Genomic DNA, 18,804 nt, shown 5'->3' on the forward strand with positions numbered 1-18,804 from the left:
GCCTTTTCCATAACACAAGTTTATTTGGCATTGGATGAAATGGTTCTCACAGCATCTTAAGAAAGGATTAATGCCAACCCGACCAAAAATACACCCAAACTAAAACCTTTAGTGAAAGGAGTATGTAAAAACAGGCATTGAGACAATGTACAGTATCAAATTCCACTTCAAGGCAGGTCAGAGGGCACCCTGCCTCTCAGAAGAGTGGCAAGGCAGTCCTGGGAAAGGGGACTCCCGGCAGCTTGGCCTGTCCCTCTGGGGCCTTGTGGGATGGGCAAGGAAACACAAACCTTAGCAAATCCTGGACCTGCGATTACTCACCTAAGATCTGGAGAGGGTGGCAGACCCCATTACTTGGAACTACAACAACAGTTTGAACAGCCCCAAATACAGGCCACATGTACCCCGAGTGCCTGCTGGACAGTCCCTGGCAGCCTGTCAGGTCCACCTCAGCAGCACCATGGTCCCCTCAGACCACCCTCTTCACCTCTGCCTCCTAGACTCAGGCCCTGGCCAACCCCAACAGTCACTTGGTCCCCAGAGAATTTCAGTCTGTACATATGGCCTTCTGAGGCACTGCTGTGTGGTCCTTAGGAGTCTTGCGGATGGTCTGGCACCAAGGCAATCCCCACTGTTGCTCTGGAGCGTGGCTGCCTGCGCCCAGCACTCAGTACTTGCTGGAGGTATGATGAACTTCCTGCTCCCCTCGTCATGGGTGGAGGAGGAGAAAGCCCTTTGGCAGAGGGACGTCTGCAGCAGCTAGCCCGTGGGCTCAGCTTGAGACAGACTATCTAGGGACAAGTCTCACACCTCCAGTCAGCCCTGGGGATCCGGCCTAAAGATGCTCCCTATGGGAAGGGGAAACAGGTCTCCAAGCAGTGTAGAAATGTGCCTAGAACTGTGCAGGTCTGATCAAGCACCGAGGAGCTGGAGTCTGAGTCACTTCTCCCGCTCATGTTCTTAGCTGGACCACGGCCTAGGAAGCAGCTCAGACCCATCGGTCTAAGAGTAGCCCCAGGGCAAATGGCTCATGTGGGGTAACGGGGCGTCCTGAGCTCCCGTGAACCATCGTCACCTGCAAACATTTGGCCATGTGAGGACACACATAGATACACAAAGATCCTGACATCCAACATAGAAAAGAGACATGTGTGCTAAAAATTGCACAGAACCTTGCTTAATCTCCAAACCTTAGAAATGCTCAAGGCCTGTGTCAGGAGACAAGACCACTGCATGGAGTTGGCCACAGGGTCCCGGGTGCCCAGTGCTGTGGAGCGGCTGGGAGGCATGTGTGTGGCAGCAGATGCTGGGCTCCAGCAGTGGCCACAGGTGACATGGACTCAGAGGACTCAACACAGGATGTCTATTGGAGTCAATTCTCTTCCCAAACCACCAACCCTTTATGGCACAGACAGGGTGAAGGGGCTGGCCAGACCCAAAGGTCGTTCACCAGCAGGCAGAGCACAGGGATCCAGAGTGTGGCAGAGAAAAGCCAGTATGCCCAACCCTCCAAGGGGTCTAGAGTCTACTCCTGGGGGAGCCATGCAGAGCTATGCCATGGAGAGCGCTGCCACGGTGCTGGCCTCAAAGCAAAGCTAGAAATGGGGCGGCAAGTTCAATTCTCTCCCCGGGACTGGCACCTCGATATGTGCATTTGGGCCGGACAGGACGCCCCAGAGAGCCAGTGTGCAGCCGCACATGCCTTCCCCGGAAGCCGCTCCCAGATGCCCTGCTGTCTACACTGGTGTGGCCGGTCACTGGCTGACGACTGGCTTCTGTAGGCGAGTGCAGTAAGCAAGCCCATCCAAAGATGTATCTGGTGTAAGTGCAGCCCACTGCCTCTGCTCTCTTGGAAATGTGTGGTTTGAACACCTGTGCCATTCTGCCATTTACAAATGAGACTGACCCAAAGCTTCTCACGACTGAGAAGCCCTCCGGTAAAGACAGCACAGGCACTTGCTCCTGTCAGGGTGCCTGCTTCAGTTGCTATGTACACACCCGCTGCTGGTGGGATGTGGCAGGGGAGTAGGTCCAGGCTACGACAGGACGCCTGGACGTCTCCCACTGGGATAGGTGTCTTCTGAACAGGAAACAGATACTCCTAGCCCACTGGGGCCATGAGCTGAGCCACCTAAACCACAGTATTGAGGGAGCCACGGGGGTGGCGCCCACCACCTTGTGGTGCTTCTGGAGCTGGGGTGCTCCCGCTCTGGGCAGGATCAGAAGGCACCAGCAGGGCACTGCTACTGTCTGTGGAATCTTCCAGATCTGCTAAGGAGGTCTCTGCAGGAGGCAGCGGATGATCCAAGTGCCTGGGCAATGCACCTTCAATGCCACTGTCCCTTGGGGTTGGCAGGCTGGCCTCCACGGGTTCAAAGGCATCGTCATCTGCAGGAGAACAGAAGGACGTCAGAAATCAGAAAGGTCCTGGTCCGACTGAGGATTCCCTTCCTGACTGCCGGGTGGTAGCTCCTAGCCTAGTGCTCTGGCAGACACAAGTTCATCTTGCCACCACTGTTTGTGGCAGGTGAGATGCAGTGACCAGAGGGAAGCCCGGACTCTGCAGGGACGAACCTCCGGGCTGCAGCAGCACTCTGGAGCTAAGTCAAGGGGCTGAGTGGGGCAGGCTGCCTGGAGAACCATCGCTGTCAGCACAAAGGCGTTCCCTAAATCTACCAGCCTGCTCAGCCCTGCTTTGGGCTGTTTCTGAATGCTGGTGACCAGAGCCTTGGCAGGGGCTGTCTCCATTCCCACCCCCTGCCCAGCAGCCCGGAGGCTGGAGAGTGGAGATCTGCATTTGTCTAGTGCAGTCTTGGCGGAAAGCATCTTGTCTCCACCCTTCTGCAGGGCTGAAGGTCCAATCAAGGCCTCTAGCATGCTAGGCAGATGGTCTACCAACTGAGCTACGGCCCTAGCTCTGACTGTGGCCTGTCTCTGATGACAGTCTCTGAAGGTAGGAATCAAATTCTCCAGCCCTAGACCACAGCAGTGTTAGAGACTCCACTGCAGTGTGCAGGCCGCCCGGCAAACAGGACAGGACTCCGGGCAGGCACGGGGCAGGGATGGAAACGGCACACTGAGCTATGTAGTCTAGGAAGACACCTCAGGGTCAGGTGGGAAACAAGCGACTTTTCAACACCACACCACACCAGGAACTGTTACAGTGGGGTCTTTATGGTTCAGAACAAGCTCCAGAGCTGGGTTAGGACCAGATCTGTCCTTACGATTCCCACTGCTTCTCAGAGATGGACTGAGAGGCCCCGAGGGCTGCCCAGCCACTAGTGGGTGCTCATAGGAGAAGAGAAGGACGCTGCCCGAGGGTCCCTGGAACTCTCAACAACCTGAAGGAGCCAGGACCAAGTGCCTTCTGCAGGGGCAATCTTGAGAACGGCCCTAAAATACAGACTGGGAAGGCAGCCAGAAGGAAGGGAGGTCCCCAGATCCCAGGCCACCCTGTGGTCCGGCCTGGGCATTCCTTATTGCTAGACAACTCCACAGCCCCTCCCTAGGGTGAGCAGGCACCTGCAGGGTCGTAGAACACACTGTCCGGGTTGATGGAAGCCTCATAGGGCGGCGGTGGATCATCCGGCTGGTCCATGTCTGGGTACTTGTAAGCTGTATAAGGAGGTGGAGGGTCGTGGAAATGGAACGTCCCGCCTTCCCCGTCGTCAGAAAGATGCAGCGGGGTGAGGCCTGTGCCAAACCCATCTGGGCCATAGTCAAAGCCAGGGATCCGCCGGCCAAGGTTGAAATGGTGCACTGAGCCATCAAAACAGACAAACAGGAGGGAAGCCATGTGATTTAGAGGTAGGCTGCTGGCTGACCCTGCCACCCAGAGTCACATTCCTGTAACCATCAACCCACTTGCCAGTTACATCCGATAGGTCACATGAGACTCAGATTTGGCCAGAACCTCCCATCCCTGGGTTTCTCCAACCAAGGTGTTCTCACCGTACCTATGTGCAACCTATTCCTACCCTGTCACGTGGCTACAGGAGCAACCCATTGGCATTACTACAGCTCCAGTTCCAGTTCACTTCTGGCTATCTGTCTACTGGAGAAACTGAAATGAGCATGAAGGCAGATTAGGAGGACACTGTTGCCAACTGCTGAAAAATCAGGGTCCCAGGCAGCGAGCTTCAACCCTGCCCTAGGAAGTACTCGGGATCCCCACACAGCAGGTGGGATCCCTTGTAGCTGTTGGCAACTTGCTCCTAAGCCTTGTGTTGTTAAGGAGGGCCCTTGCGGCCAGAAGACGGGCAACTCTGGCAGGACATGACGTCAGTGCCTGCTGCGGCTCCAGACAGCTGAGCCTGCTGCAGGTGGCCCATACTCACGGCGCATCACGAGGAAGTGCTGAATGTCTAGGAATGCTGCTCCTGACCGAGAGCAGAGAGGGCAGAAGGCCTCCTTGAACACCTCCTCAGGTGCCCCGTCTCTCTGGCTCCCCAGACTGTTCAGCCCCAAAGCAAGCAGGCATGCAGCCGCAGAGGGACACCCTTCTCTCCTCCCTTACCAGAGTCTACCCTGGAGGGACACAACTCAGGACAGGGAGACTTGAGGGCGGGGGGGCGGGCACGGGTCACTATTGTGGCCCTTGGAGGGCACTCACAGTTCGCTCCAATCAGGGACTCGATGCGCTCCCGGCGCCGCTGGCGCAGCCGATGGACCATGAAAAGCAGCAGCGAGAGGATGAGGAAGGAGGAGATGCAGCTGACGACCAGGCGCATCCCACTAGCCATGGAGTCAAACAGGCTGCTGCCATCTGTGAGGAGGAGGAGGAGGAGGAAGGCAGCCGCTCTGAGAAGAGGCGCTTACAGGGCTAGGAGTGGGGGCAGAGCACAGGCGGGCATGGTGGGCATGGCCGAGGCCTGGGGCTGGCTGAGCCACACCAACAGCTGTTCACACTGTCTGTGCAATTTTTTAGAACAGAGTCAAAGAAAACTGCTCAAGATTGAGACTATACCGTGACAACATTGAAAGAGCAAGAGAGAACACAGCTCACAAGTCCCAAAGGTGCGGCACCAACGGCGCCACCTCTGCTCCGAGACACCGCGGCTGTCGGGCCTGACCCTGACCCTGACCCTTTCGCACTGGCCACCATGAGAAACGGTGCTGCAGCTGCCACTAAGCAAGGGAGCAGAGACTTCTGTTCTAGGACCGTGGGCCCTGGAGAGCCGGGCTGTGTGACATCCCAAGGTCGTGTGTACCAGTGACAGAACGACAACACAGGTCAGAAAGCCTGAGCTCACTGGAGGAGCGCACCTTCCACCAACTGCCAGGGCCAAGGTCACAAAGGAGAACTAACGTGGACGCTGCTCACAAACTGCTTCCCACTGCAGCTGGGCGTCCCCAAGCCACGGCAGGGGAATCTCACCGCACACCATGCACTGCAGCACTCTGGACCTCAGGGCAGCCTTACTGCACACGCCCGAAGCAGGCTTTCTTTAAGAAGCCCCAGCTACACTGGACACACTCAGCAGGCGCAGGAGGGCGGGGGCAGCACAGGCTCCCTCTTTCTGGATGAATTCTGGGGAAAGAGGATGCTAAACTGCCCTCCCGCTGCACTGGTCCAACCCCAGAGCCCTCCTCAGTCCTTCCCTTCTATAGGAGGGGATAGTGGCGTTTAGTGAGTGTGGGCCAAAGGCACTGATTACCAGGCATCCAGGCAGCCCTCACCACTCAGCCTTGGTCCAGTACGCCAATACACCCAGTGGACATGGCAGGCGCCTGGTATGTATTCTACCAGGTGTACCAGGTAGGTGGCTTCTATCGCCAGGTGCCTACACCGTGTGACTGGTGCTTCTAATGTGCTCTCAACCTAGACGCAAGTGTTGGGCCGATGGGTTAGGATGTGGTCCCTCCTGGAAGCAGGAGGGCCCTGCAGATGCAGTGACTTACTGGATCTAGAATTGCCCATTCCCCACCTCTATAACATTTTGGAAGGCAGGTCCCCAAAGACTAGCCTAGAAAAATACTCCGCAACCCACACATGAACATCCAGGCTACAGAGCCGTAACAAATCCTGCCAGCCAGCTTGGTCTAGACCAGTGGTTCTCACCCTTCCTAATGCCATGACCTTTTACTACAGTTTCTCTTGTGCTGACACCTACCATAAAATTGTTTTCGTCGCTACTTCCTAACTGTAACTTTGCTACCGAGTGGTGTCCAAGTTCCAGAGAGCACTGGAAATAGTGTTTTCGGATGGTCCCACAGATTGAGAAAGGCTGAGCTAGAACAGGACAAAGGGCTGGCTGTTCTACCCTCTTCTCTTATGACCAGGGAGGGATGCTTTCAACCATGGCGTGGATATGTGGGAAAGATCCACCCAGTCAACTAGCTGCTTGTTTGGATGCCTCTGATGACCCTCTGGGATCCTGTCTGTGGGATGGTGACAGGTCTGTTCCCTGGAGGCCAGCACTAAGTTCCCAGGTGAGTGCCTAATGACTAATTCCTAATCAGTTCTAAAATTAAGCTCAAGGACTGTCCCTCCACTGTGGGGACCAGGAGGACACATCGAGGACCAAGCCACCTACAGTCAGGCGCAGAGCAGAGCTGTACGAGAACCAGACGGTAGGAAAAGACCCTGGAGGGCACATGAGGAGTGCTGGCCACTCCATGCCAGTCAGTGCGCCACGCTCTACCCCGCGGTCCTGGGTGACTGTCACGCTCCACCCCGCGGTCCTGGGTGATTGCTCTGACTGCCACGCTCTACCCCGCGGTCCTGGGTGACTGCCACGCTCTACCCCGCGGTCCTGGGTGACTGCCACGCTCTACCCCGCGGTCCTGGGTGACTGCCACGCTCTACCCCGCGGTCCTGGGTGACTGCCACGCTCTACCCCGCAGTCCTGGGTGACTGCCACGCTCTACCCCGCGGTCCTGGGTGACTGCCACGCTCTACCCCGCGGTCCTGGGTGACTGCCACGCTCTACCCCGCGGTCCTGGGTGACTGCCACGCTCTACCCCGCGGTCCTGGGTGACTGCCACGCTCTACCCCGCGGTCCTGGGTGACTGTTCTGACTGCCACGCTCTACCCCGTGGTCCTGGGTGACTGTTCTGACTGCCACGCTCTACCCCGCGGTCCTGGGTGACTGCCACGCTCCACCCCGCGGTCCTGGGTGATTGCTCTGACTGCCACGCTCTACCCCACGGTCCTGGGTGACTGCCACGCTCTACCCCGCGGTCCTGGGTGACTGCCACGCTCTACCCCGCGGTCCTGGGTGATTGCTCTGACTGCCACGCTCTACCCCGCGGTCCTGGGTGACTGCCACGCTCTACCCCGCGGTCCTGGGTGGGGCTCACGCATATTAGGCAAACACGGTATGAACTGTTATGTTCCCAGCCCCCGAGTTCTATAAAGAATGTATAAATATTCTGAATATAAGAATTGTCTGACATGTTTTAGAAATACTCTTTCTTGGTAAGTGGCCTGTTTGTCTTTCACTTCTGCTTTTCAAGGAGCAGGTTGAAAGTTTTACCAATCTTTTTTAGGATCATGCTTGTATTTAAATTTTTGCCTATCCATGGTGATTTACCCTTATATTTTCTTACAGAAATTTCAGTTTAACATTCTGAGTCTAGTTTGTAAGATTCTTGACTTACTCTTGAGTGCAGTAGCAGTGTGGTTTTTATGGTAGCTGGCTATCCCTGTGCATTTGTTCAAAGATTGCGCTGTCTTTATTGAATTCCTCTTCCTTGCTTGTCGAACGTCTTACCAATTTTAATTTCTTAGTTTTGATGAATACGCCTGCTGCAGTCTAAGTTGTAAGTCAGGTACCACACACACGCTTACTTTGTAAAAACTGTTTGGAATATTCTAGCTCTTTTGCCATTCCAAGTAAGCGTTCAAATCAGCTTAGGAACATCAGCTGGATGTTTGGCTGGGCTTATACCAACATCTACAGTTCACTGGGGACAATCAGCTGCTAGTGACACCGAGCGAGCCTTCTAACCACGACCGTGCCTCTGTCTCTGTATTGCCGTCTTTGATCTCGTTCTCACTGCAGTCTTTTATGCTGGCAGCACATACGATGCTCAGTTACCGTTAGGTAGTTCTTATTTTCAGGTGCTATTTTAGGTGGCACTTTCTTTGAATTTTCAGTTTTTAACTGTTATAGATAGCATACATAAATACAACAGATTTCTGCACATGGATCTTCTATCTGAAGACCTTGCTAAACTTAGTAGTTCTGGTAACTTTCCTACAGATCTTCCAGGACTTTCTTTGTGATGACATCATTTGCCAAGAGCGATGTTCTCAGGGTTTCCCCTCCTCCCGGCAGTGAGTCTGGCCTTGAGTAAACGCTCAGCAGAGAGTGGCCACCGCGGCACTGCTGAAGGGAAACTGAAGGCAACTGCGGACGGAGACTCCCTGCTCCTGCGGCCCCTGCTTCTGGAGCAGCGCTGGTCCTCGTGTGAGTGAGTGGTCCCCAGCCAAGGCCTCGACGGAAGAGGCCCAGCGGAGCAGGTCCCGGAGAGCTCCCCCCGCTGTGCAGGTCCCGGAGAGCTCCCCCGCTGTGCAGGACGAGTGGCCGCAGAAGCCCCGGGCCCGCCTCACACTGAGGGTCCTGCTCTGCTGAGAAGTCCTCAACGGCCGAGCAAGTCTAACAGGCCAACTAGATCACAGATGGGCCATCTTGTACAATCTGGTCATTTCTACAGAGCCCAGACAAGGTAGCAGGGAAGATTCCTAGCAAGTGGAACCATGAACTCAGATGATACGGCTTGTGAAAGTTCCAAGTCTGACTCCCATAAATAACTAGTTAACTACGCTGCTTACAGCAATGTGGCCAGGGACACAGGAAACGCTGCAAATATATCGGTATTTGTGTCTCCACTGACCCTGGACGGATGCATCCACACAATGAGAAAACGGTCTATTCTGTGGGAAGGAAGAGGTCCAAGTGTCAACCTCCCTGATGCCAAGTTCTCTGCATCCGGTGGGTTTCACCAAAAGCACAGCCTGTGCCCTTCCCTGCTGCAGTCAACTGCATGTCTGAAGGTACATGTGCAGAACGCCTCAGACACAGCCTCTAAAGGACAGCACCACGCTCCCACTTAGCAGCCCTTAAAGGATGATGACGGCGCTCTGCTCGGAGGACAGTACTCACAGTTGTGGCCTCATGCTCCAGCTCTAGCCTCCCTCCCACAAAGCTCCTGGACAATGAGGACAATCTTCGTGCCTGCCCACACTGCTCTTCTGCAGGGCCTACCCATATCACTTTCACACAGGCACCCAAGAACAGAAATTCATACTTTTAATTCAGACTCCTCCTGGGGCCCAAGTTCATGCTGAGATGTCAGTGGCTCTGATGTACAACAGAGGACGCCATGCAGGGTATCCATGGGTGCTAACGTGCCTGAGCAGGGCTCAAACCTGCTGAGTTTTCCCCCAGGAGTGGATTTAGAACTCAGGGCTTTGCACATGCTAGATAAGGGCTCTATCACTGAGACTATACAAGTATCACGGATGTTCTAGATAAGGGCTCTATCACTGAGACTATCCAAGTATCATGGATGTTCTAGATAAGGGCTCTATCACTGAGACTATCCAAGTATCACGGATGTTCTAGATAAGGGCTCTATCACTGAGACTATCCAAGTATCACGGATGTTCTAGATAAGGGCTCTATCACTGAGACTATCCAAGTATCACGGATGTTCTAGATAAGGGCTCTATCACTGAGACTATCCAAGTATCACGGATGTTCTAGATAAGGGCTCTATCACTGAGACTATCCAAGTATCACGGATGTTCTAGATAAGGGCTCTATCACTGAGACTATCCAAGTATCACGGATGTTCTACATAAGGGCTCTATCATTGAGACTATCCAGGCCCCATGGATGTTCTAGATAAGGGCTCTATCACTGAGACTATCCAAGTATCACAGATGTTCTAGATAAGGGCTCTATCATTGAGACTATCCAAATATCTTGGATATTCTAGATAAGGGCTCTATCACTGAGACTATCCAAGTATCATGGATGTTCTAGATAAGGGCTCTATCACTGAGACTATCCAAGTATCATGGATGTTCTAGATAAGGGCTCTATCACTGAGACTATCCAGGCCCCATGGATGTGCTTTTGCTGCAACTGGAAGGAGGACAGTTATCCTGAAACCTGACTACACAGTGTGTACTTTAGAGCACCACCCAGTGGTGAAGAGTTTATCCTAACACTAAGGGCATTCTCCTTAAAACACCCATGATTATAAGCAAGAACTACTGATTCCACTACCTTCCACATCCCACCTAATACAAGGAGGAAGAGCTCAAATGCAGATGTAAATTTCAAGTTTAGGTCTTATTCTTAAAAAGGGGAAGACAGGTCTGAAGCTGCCCAGTTGATCTGTAAACAATCAGCAACGCTGAGATTCAAGCTGACTGGTAAACACGACTCTCGAGTGAGAAGCAGGCAATGTGATGGGGCTGATTAGCAGGGGCGTTCAGAGATGCCCACTGGGGCCCGAGCCAGCTCCACGCTGGTGAGCACACGGTGCCACCCTGCTGTGTCATGCACGGGCTCCTGAGAGTCCTCCCCAGTGCTCTTGGCTAAGGGGTGGCTGTCTTACCTGGGTCCAGACACATGAACTTGCAGCACTCCTTAGGGTCCTTGCGGTACTGCTGACATCCCTGGGGCCGCTCACACAGGGCAGCCACGCACATCTCAGGCTCCCCTCGATGGCAGGTACAGCTCAAGCATGGGTCATCTCCCTTGGGAGTGAAGTAGAAGCCTTCATCCACGACATTGTCTTTGATGTCAACACACGTCTGACCTGCGAGGGCATGTGCACAGATCTCTGTGTTACTGGCAGCACTAAGACCTGATTTCCCACCACTACTCGTACCTCTGGAGAGCACAGGACAACCGAGGAGCTGGTCAGATCTTTTCTGCTCTGGATCTGAAGCAGTCAGCACACCCCAGCTGGGCAAAGCACAGCTGGCCCAGACAAATGGAGCCCCCTAACTCAGAGCAGGATGGCAGATTTTAGGACAAAGGTCCCTGTAGATGTATTTTCTTTTAAGGTGCCTACTTCATTTATGAGATTTTCTAAAAGCTAAAATGCAGATGTTATGGATACACGTAGAAGCTGTAATGTGTTTATGATAAGTCTCTAGGTACTGCTTGGCAAGCTGGTTCCCTGAAACTGAGAGCGTCTGTGGTAAGCCAGGCCACAGAAGTGACCTGGGAGACTAGAGTAGGAAAAAGCTACAACCAGCCCCTTAGGCTAGTGAGCATATGTGACAGATACATGGGGAGGGGTGGGGTACGAGGTAAGAGAACTGGAAAAGGAAGCTTGTTCCACTCTCCAAATGGCATGGGGGTATCTAGAAAGAGACTAGAAATCTTACAGCTCTCCTCAGTTAGGCCTGGGATCACCCACGTGGCCACCAATGTTCAGGGTAGAAAGACGGAGAACATTCTTTGCTCTAACAATAAGGAAAGAACAAGGAAAAGAAAGAGAATCCCGAGAGAACTACAGGATACCATGAAGTATCCCAAAATGGTTAAGCATCAACACAGGCCATAGGCTTGGCCACCTCTGCAGTAACCAGACAGGGTAACTGGGAACTAGTCAATGATTGCCAATGTGATGGCTAATTTTGTTTGTCAATCTGACTATCCATTATGTGAAGCAGGAAGACCCACCCTAACCTGGGCCACCCCTTCTGGTGGCCGCCCACATAAAGGACATGGAAGAAGGGAACGCTTCCCTGCCTGTCCTTACTCTTCAGTGAATCATCCACCGTGCTGCGGAGGTATTCCTCTGCCATTATTTGAATTACTCCTTCAGGATTCCAACACAGCAGCTCTGCAGGAACCTTCCAGGACTCCAGCACCAGGTTGGGACTGCTGAGAACCCAGCCCTGTGGACTCAACAACTAGGGAATCCTTGGCCTTCCCAGTGTTGGACAGCCACTGGTGCACTGTTCAGCCAGGACCCTGTAAGCCAGTCTAATAAATGCCCTTTCATGTGTGTGTTCATTCTACCAGTTCTGTTCCTTTACGGAATCCTGACTAACACAGCCAACTATACATTCTAACTGTATTTCCAACTTAGGCTCAAAAATAAATAAATAGACCAAGTGCTCCCCACCCAACTAGCTAAATAGCCTGCCCTTGTCAATCATGTTCTCGGAACCTTCAGAGCACCCTAGAGATGCCATGCTGGAACTAACCCCCTGGAGAGTGGAAGGATAGAGACTCAGGGCCGAGGGCAGATGCAGAATCAGAATACCAGCCCTGTCAGCAGCCCTGAGCCGGTCACAGTTGACAACCACTGGGAAATCCGGTCAGGCAGTCTCTGAGGCAGCTCAAAGGCAGACCACATACAGAGGATGGAGCAGATCGTTAGAACAGGAAGACTGGCGTATTAAGATGGAGGATCCCCGCACAACAGACCAAGCTGCAAGCACCTATGTCTACCGCCATACACGAAAATGTTTTTTAATGAAAAATAAAGAAAAAGCACCATGCCCTCAAGCTAGTGATCAGCAAAAGAAGACCAGATATGACCCAGATCCAAGAACCTCCCCGTAGAGACCATGACTGTCAATGGCCCATACTGTAAAGGCTCTGATGACAAGGTCCGACAACACACAAGGTCAGGTGGTACCCACTACTGCTGGGAAGAGACTCCATGGCCAAGGCAGCTCTTCTCAAAGACAGCTTCTAATTGGGTCTTGCTTACAGTTTCAGAGGTTAGTCCGTGATCCTGGCAGAGAGCATTGCTGGTGCCCAGATGGAGCTGGAGCAGTAGCTGAGAGCTACATCCTGATCCACAGGCAGAGAGAGAGAGACACAGAGTGACAGAGAAACAGAGAGAGGGCCTGGCTTAGGCTTCTGAAACCTCAAATTCCTAGAGACACACCTCCTCCTCCAAAAGGCCATACCTCCTACTTCTTCTAATCCTTTCAAATGGTGCCCCTCCCGGGTACTAAGCATTCAAATATATGAGCTTATGGGGGCCACTCTTATTCAAACCACCACAGAAGGAGAATCTGTTCAAGAAATAGAAGACCAAGCAGGGATCCTAGAAGTGCAAGGCACAGACAAAAGTAAAGCAAAGAGCCCTGCAGGCTCTCACACCTGACCTAACGAGGACAAGAACTGACTCAAACTCAAGGAGACCAGGGGACACGGAAGTCAGAGGCACGCGTGTTCTGTCTGGATCCAGACTGGAGAAAAGGAGCCATAAAAGGACAGGACGCTATTGGAGCCACTAACAAGACTGGAGCAGTGGACTGCTGATGGTATTACTGTCAGAGGAAATATTCTGAAGCTGAAAATATAGAATGTTTTATACAAGAGTGTGTATTTGTTCTTAGTAAAGACACTATTTCTCTGAGTTCATAGCATCTCTGATTGTGGACAGATGCTGAATTGGTAAGATAAACACAGGTATGCCCTTGCAGTTTTTCCCTAAGTTTGAAATTATATCTAATAAGTTACCCAAGGTTACCCCTACTTTCCCTCCCAGTGCAGATGGTCCTTTAAGGTCTTGTCTCTCAGACACTCAAAAGACAAGGCTATCTTCAACATGTACAGATTTAAACAACGGTATGGACTGCTTCCCTGTACACTGTACACATGGATATAAATGCTGACACAGAGCCAGCCGGTCTGCCTGCCTGGGTGGGGGGGTGGCAGCTGCTGACCCGGCCTGCTGCCTGCCCTCCTGCGGGTGATTCAGCTTCCCAGTTCCCCACCCAGAGGGCGGCCTGGCTGTGGATGGTCACAGAGCTCCCACGCTGTGGCCTCAACCAGCACAGCAGATGGTGGCAGCAGGCCCAGGACACACACCAGGGAGCAGGGACAGCCACAATCCAGTCTCTTCTGTGCTGCTGCTGAGGCGGCAGCAAGAGCTGGTGATCAAAACTCAAAGGAGGGTGGTGAAGCGATTTAAAAACCTGCATGCAATGAAGTGGCCATTCTGCCATGTTACAGCTCAAGATTCCGGTCTGATGGAGAGGGGTATGTGATCCCTAAACACTCAGGCAGAACTGAAGACCATTTCTTTGTTTGTTAAAAAGCTCCTCTGATGACTCCAGGGAAGAGGATATACTGCTGAACTAACTGCTGAACTAACTAACATAAGTCCCTTCATGTTCCAAGCTTACAAGGACGTTCTTATTTTAGCTGCATTCTAGATCTCAAGACAAGTACAAGAATGGCCTTGGATGGGAACTGTACTAGAGTGCAGAGAAGGAGCCATCCACATCATTCCAGAGAAGCACATTCTAACCACAGGACAAGATTCCATCTTCTATTCAACAACCGCTGAGAGATGGACAAGTAGGAGCCCTGTAGAAAACTGAATGCCAAAGGCAGTCAAACAGGTCTCCACCTACTGCCCAGACCTGGTGAAAGAACTGAACTAGTGTGAGGCACACTGGAGTCAACCTTATTTAGAAGAAAAAAAAAAAGAAAAGAAAAGAGCCAGGCGGTGGTGGCGCACGATTTTAATCCCAGCACTCCAGGAGGCAGAGGCAGGCAGGTCTCTGTGAGTTCGAGGCCAGCCTGGTCTACAGAGTGAGACCCAGGACAGGCACCAAAACTACACAGAGAAACCCTGTCTCAAAAACAAAAACAAAAACAAAAAAACAAAAAAACAAAAAAAAAAAAAACAAAACAAAAAAAAAAAGAAAAAGAAAAAAAAATCTTGGGAAAGGCATCCATCCATCTTCTAAGCCTCATGACCTGTGTTCAATCTCTAGAAACCACAGGGCAGAAGAAAACCAGCTTACTCCTGAGGGTTGTCCTCTGAGCTACACGTGTTCACACACAGACACATGTTTACAAATAATAAAAAGAATCTTCCCACTAACATTCATTCAAAGAGATTCTTGGGACCTGAAACTTAAAAAAAAGAAAAAAAGTATCTTTATGTACACCTGTGTATGTCTGTGTGTAGGTATGTTTGTGTGTGGGGTGTGTGTGTGTGTGTGTGTGTGTGTGTGTGTGTGTGTGTGTGTGTGTGTGTGTGTGCCCATGGAAGTCAGAACAGGGCATTAGGTTCCCTGGAGCTGGAGTTACAGGTGGCTGTGAGTTATCCAACATGGCTACTGTAAATTGGACATGGTTCTTGACCACTGAGTCATGTCTCCAGCCCTGTGAGATCTTTTTTCATCCCGAGTTTTATTTTACACAGCCTATCTTGGATGTCATAGGTGAAATGATTTAGAACTGCCCGCTGGGGTCAGATGTCCTCTCTATTAGACTATTGCCCCGAGCCATGTTGCCTACACAGGGACTTGAAGGGAACTGTAGATGCAGGGCAGAGGTTGAGGAACTGAGCAGCAACAGCGTGGACCTGAAACAACTGACGAGCACGTTGTCACACACATTAGTGCTGTGCAGTCTGCTTGGTGGACTGGTGCAGGCTTTCACACTGCGGTTCTACCAACTGTGTCGCCCCACGAGGGTTTACAATGAATATGGACCTAGATGTCCTCACAGCCTAGTGTCTGGAGTCATGTCACAGAGCTGACTTCAGTTACGAAGGTTAGGGAAATAGGAGACAATCTTTCTGATGGGCGGCTATGTCTGGATGGTTGCGGTTGACATTTTAAACCTGCCATGAAGTAGTAGAAACAAATATGATCACACAGGAATGTTTAACGAGAACACCAACACGCTGATGTAGAAGAGACACAAACGGCTATGTTTAACCTCAGACTGACTATCTGAATCTTTTTTTTTTTTAATTTATTTATTATGTACACAGTGTTCTGTCTGCACACACCCCTGCAGGCCAGAAGAGGGCACCAGATCTCATTACAGATGGTTGTGAGCCACCATGTGGTTGCTGGGAACTGAACTCAGGACCTTTGGAAGAACAGCCAGTGCTCTTAACCTCTGAGCCATCTCTCCAGCCCGACTATCTGAATCTTACGTGCACCAAGTCAAGAGTGTGTTTTTCTTTTCTGTGTCCTGGTATTTTGTAGATTAGTGAATTGTCCAGGATTACGCTTGAATTGGACACTGCTGAGCAGTACAGGGCTGGTCTATATTCCATACTTCTCATGTTTTGATGAAAAAATACATAAATAAAAAGGCAAAGACAAACTGTAGCAGAAAGATTAAAAAAGGGCCAAGGAAAGGAATTCAACAGACACACCTGGCCAGCAAGCACTGTCCATTTCAGTCATCTCCAGCTGCCCCCCCCCCTCTCCCTAGCTGCCACCCCAGCCCACCAAGGTTCATTTTGCAAGTGCTTTAGGGCTAAAAAGCTAGTCTCTTGGATGTCTCTTTTAAGACACTTTTAAGACTCTTTTAAGCACTGTTTCTTGCTTTAAAAGAAAAGACTTGGGACTGGAGAGATGGCTCAGAGGTTAAGAACACCCGCTGCTCTTCCAGAGGTCCTGAGTTCAATTCCCAGCAACCACATAGTGGCTCACAACCATCTATAGTGAGATCTGGTGCCCTCTTCTGGTGTGTAGGTGTGCACGCAGGCAGAACACTGTATACTGTAATAAATAAATAAATCTTTAAAAAGTGGGGGGGCTGGAGAGATAGTTCAGCGGTTAAGAGCACTGACTGTTCTTCAGAGGACCCGGGTTCAATTCCAGCACCCACATGGCAGCTTACCACTGTCTGTAACTCCAGTTCTGGGGGATTCGACACCTTCACACCAATCAATGCACATAAAATAAAGTGAAATAAATTATTTAAAAAAAAGAAAGAAAGAAAATACTGTTGGACTAGCACTATAAAGCCATTTCTTTTTAAAAACAAACAACTTGGTTAGCCCAAAATCAATATAATCAAAATCTAATACCTTTCTTAATGAAGTCAAAATGTTTATTTATTTATTTTTGAGACAGGGTCTCACTACATAGGCAAAATGTTTGTTGATTTACTTATTGACTGATTGATTGATTTTTGAGGCAGGGTCAAACTATGTAGCCCTGGTTAGCCTACAACTCAAAAGAGACCCACCTGCCTCTGCCTTCCAGTACTGGGATTAATGTGGGTGCCCGCAGGTCCAGCAGAAGGTGACTTTTTCACCTGCTCTACACAAACTATTGTTAACTTTAATATGTTGAGTACTTTTCATTTTGATAACTGGATCTTTGATTGTCACTGTGTCTGAAAAACTTTTACAATTTTAAATTACTTTTTTTTCCTTGTGTAGGTAGGTGTGTGGTCAGTGCTTATGTGCCACGGTGCATGTGTGCAGGTCAAAAGACAACTTGGAGAGGTTCTCTCTTCACACCAGCCACGTCCTGGGCACTGAACCCAGTGTCAGGCTCAGAAACAAGTACCTTTACCTGCCGAGCCATCTCACAGGCCTTGGGATATTTCTTAGCTCCAACCACCCATGCTGTAGAAAGCTAATTTTCTTTGTATTTTATGATATCTGAATTATGAAGAAAAAGTTGCAACAATAAACTTAAAATTGAATTACATTTAAAAAACAGAGATATGAGCCAAGGAAAGTACAGAAAAGGAGTGAACCTGAGTATTAGCAAATGGAATTCAGCAATGTTAAGACACACAAACCCCACAGGGGTGGCTGGACGTCCAATACAACAGGAGTGCCTGAGGTCCCAGCCCCTCAGGAGGCCGAAGACAGTCACTGGAGCCCAGCTTCAGGATCAGCATGGGCAACACAGTAAAAACCTACATCAAAGCCGGGCAGTGGTGGCGCACGCCTTTAATCCCAGCACTCGGGAGGCAGAGCCAGGCGGATCTCTGTGAGTTCGAGGCCAGCCTGGGCTACCAAGTGAGTTCCAGGAAAGGCGCAAAGCTACACAGAGAAACCCTGTCTCGAAAAACCAAAAAAAAAAAAAAAAAAAAAACCTACATCAAAAACGGTCTAACACAAAATGAACAAAGAGATAAGATTAAAGAAGAAAAACCTATTAACTCTGAAAATCAGAAAAAACCCTCTGGTAAAACTCAGTATTTTTTTTTTTTAATGGCATGAATGTTTCTGGAAAAGGAGGAGCTGAAACATACTTTCTTTACTCCCAAGGATAGTTTTAAAATTCGGTCGAAAGCGTTAAAGCTTGATGCTGATAGACTAAATGCATGCTCTGTTTTCCTAACCAACGCCATAGTGGAGACTTCCGCAAGAGCTCAAGCAATCTAGGAGAAGGCTTCAAAGTCACAAAACTGTCCACAGATATATCTAAGATCCCACACTAAAAGAACTAACAAGAAAATAAAAACACTAAAATCGGTGTAGAAGAGAAAAAGGCCCAGAAGAGCAACAGGCAGAGAGGAAAACCCAGGCCAGCCCGAGGTCCAGGCTAAACTGTTAGCATGGTGCTAGCACAGACTGACAGACATCAAGGGTCTCAGCGAGGAGAAAGGGCATTCCCAAGGTCAGAGCTGAGAGCACTCCTCACTCCAACCACGGCTTCAGCGGCCGTCAGAAGTTATCAAGACAGTCTTCCTCCCCACCCCTCCCAGAGCTGGGGGAGGGGCTCCCCATCTTTGGTGTGTCTACACTACAAGTGATGTAAAATTTGGGTGGATGTGTTAGCGGAGGGCTGGGGAGACTCCTGACCCACATACTAGGGAAGAGAATTCACACCTCAGACAGCCAAGAGGACATCCAGCTGAAAAGCTACCAAGGCCCTCGACGCCGCAGAGCTGCCACAGGACTGGCAAATCCTGAGCTCACTGCTCTCACCCAGTCTCTGAAGGACACTGAAGCCAGTAAAGCAGAAGTGTGGTCAGGGGTCCAGAACACCTAAGGCTGCCCAGGCCACAGAGCGCGAGGCCAGCTGGACGGAGCCGCTGCCGAGCACCATGAGGTCAGAGCCCACGGAGGCTGACGGCCGGGACT

General features: G+C 50.9%; 1 protein-coding gene and 1 long non-coding RNA gene across 19 annotated transcripts in view; both read right to left on the reverse strand.

Annotated features, from left to right (window-relative positions):
• Nucleotides 1–3: 3 nt before the first annotated feature.
• The window catches only part of Dgcr2 (DiGeorge syndrome critical region gene 2), a 77,013-nt gene continuing 58,212 nt past the window's right edge, over nucleotides 4–18,804 (reverse strand). For all 18 annotated transcript variants that reach the window (XM_076548440.1, XM_076548434.1, XM_076548438.1 and 15 more), the window contains 4 exons: nucleotides 10,576–10,779; nucleotides 4,613–4,765; nucleotides 3,523–3,759; nucleotides 4–2,388 (listed from right to left, as the gene is read on the reverse strand). In XM_076548440.1, the coding sequence (XP_076404555.1) occupies nucleotides 2,132–2,388; nucleotides 3,523–3,759; nucleotides 4,613–4,765; nucleotides 10,576–10,779 (851 nt within the window). In that variant the 3' untranslated portion in view covers nucleotides 4–2,131. The remainder of the gene's footprint in view (nucleotides 2,389–3,522; nucleotides 3,760–4,612; nucleotides 4,766–10,575; nucleotides 10,780–18,804) is intronic.
• On the reverse strand, nucleotides 14,035–18,801 carry LOC143268050 (uncharacterized). Its single transcript, XR_013043632.1, has 2 exons — nucleotides 17,811–18,801; nucleotides 14,035–17,630 (listed from the first exon to the last, which is right to left on the reverse strand). It is a non-coding gene; the product is annotated as an uncharacterized LOC143268050 (long non-coding RNA).

The sequence above is a fragment of the Peromyscus maniculatus genome, chromosome 12 (genome assembly GCF_049852395.1).
Source record: "Peromyscus maniculatus bairdii isolate BWxNUB_F1_BW_parent chromosome 12, HU_Pman_BW_mat_3.1, whole genome shotgun sequence".
Lineage (NCBI taxonomy): Eukaryota > Metazoa > Chordata > Mammalia > Rodentia > Cricetidae > Peromyscus > Peromyscus maniculatus.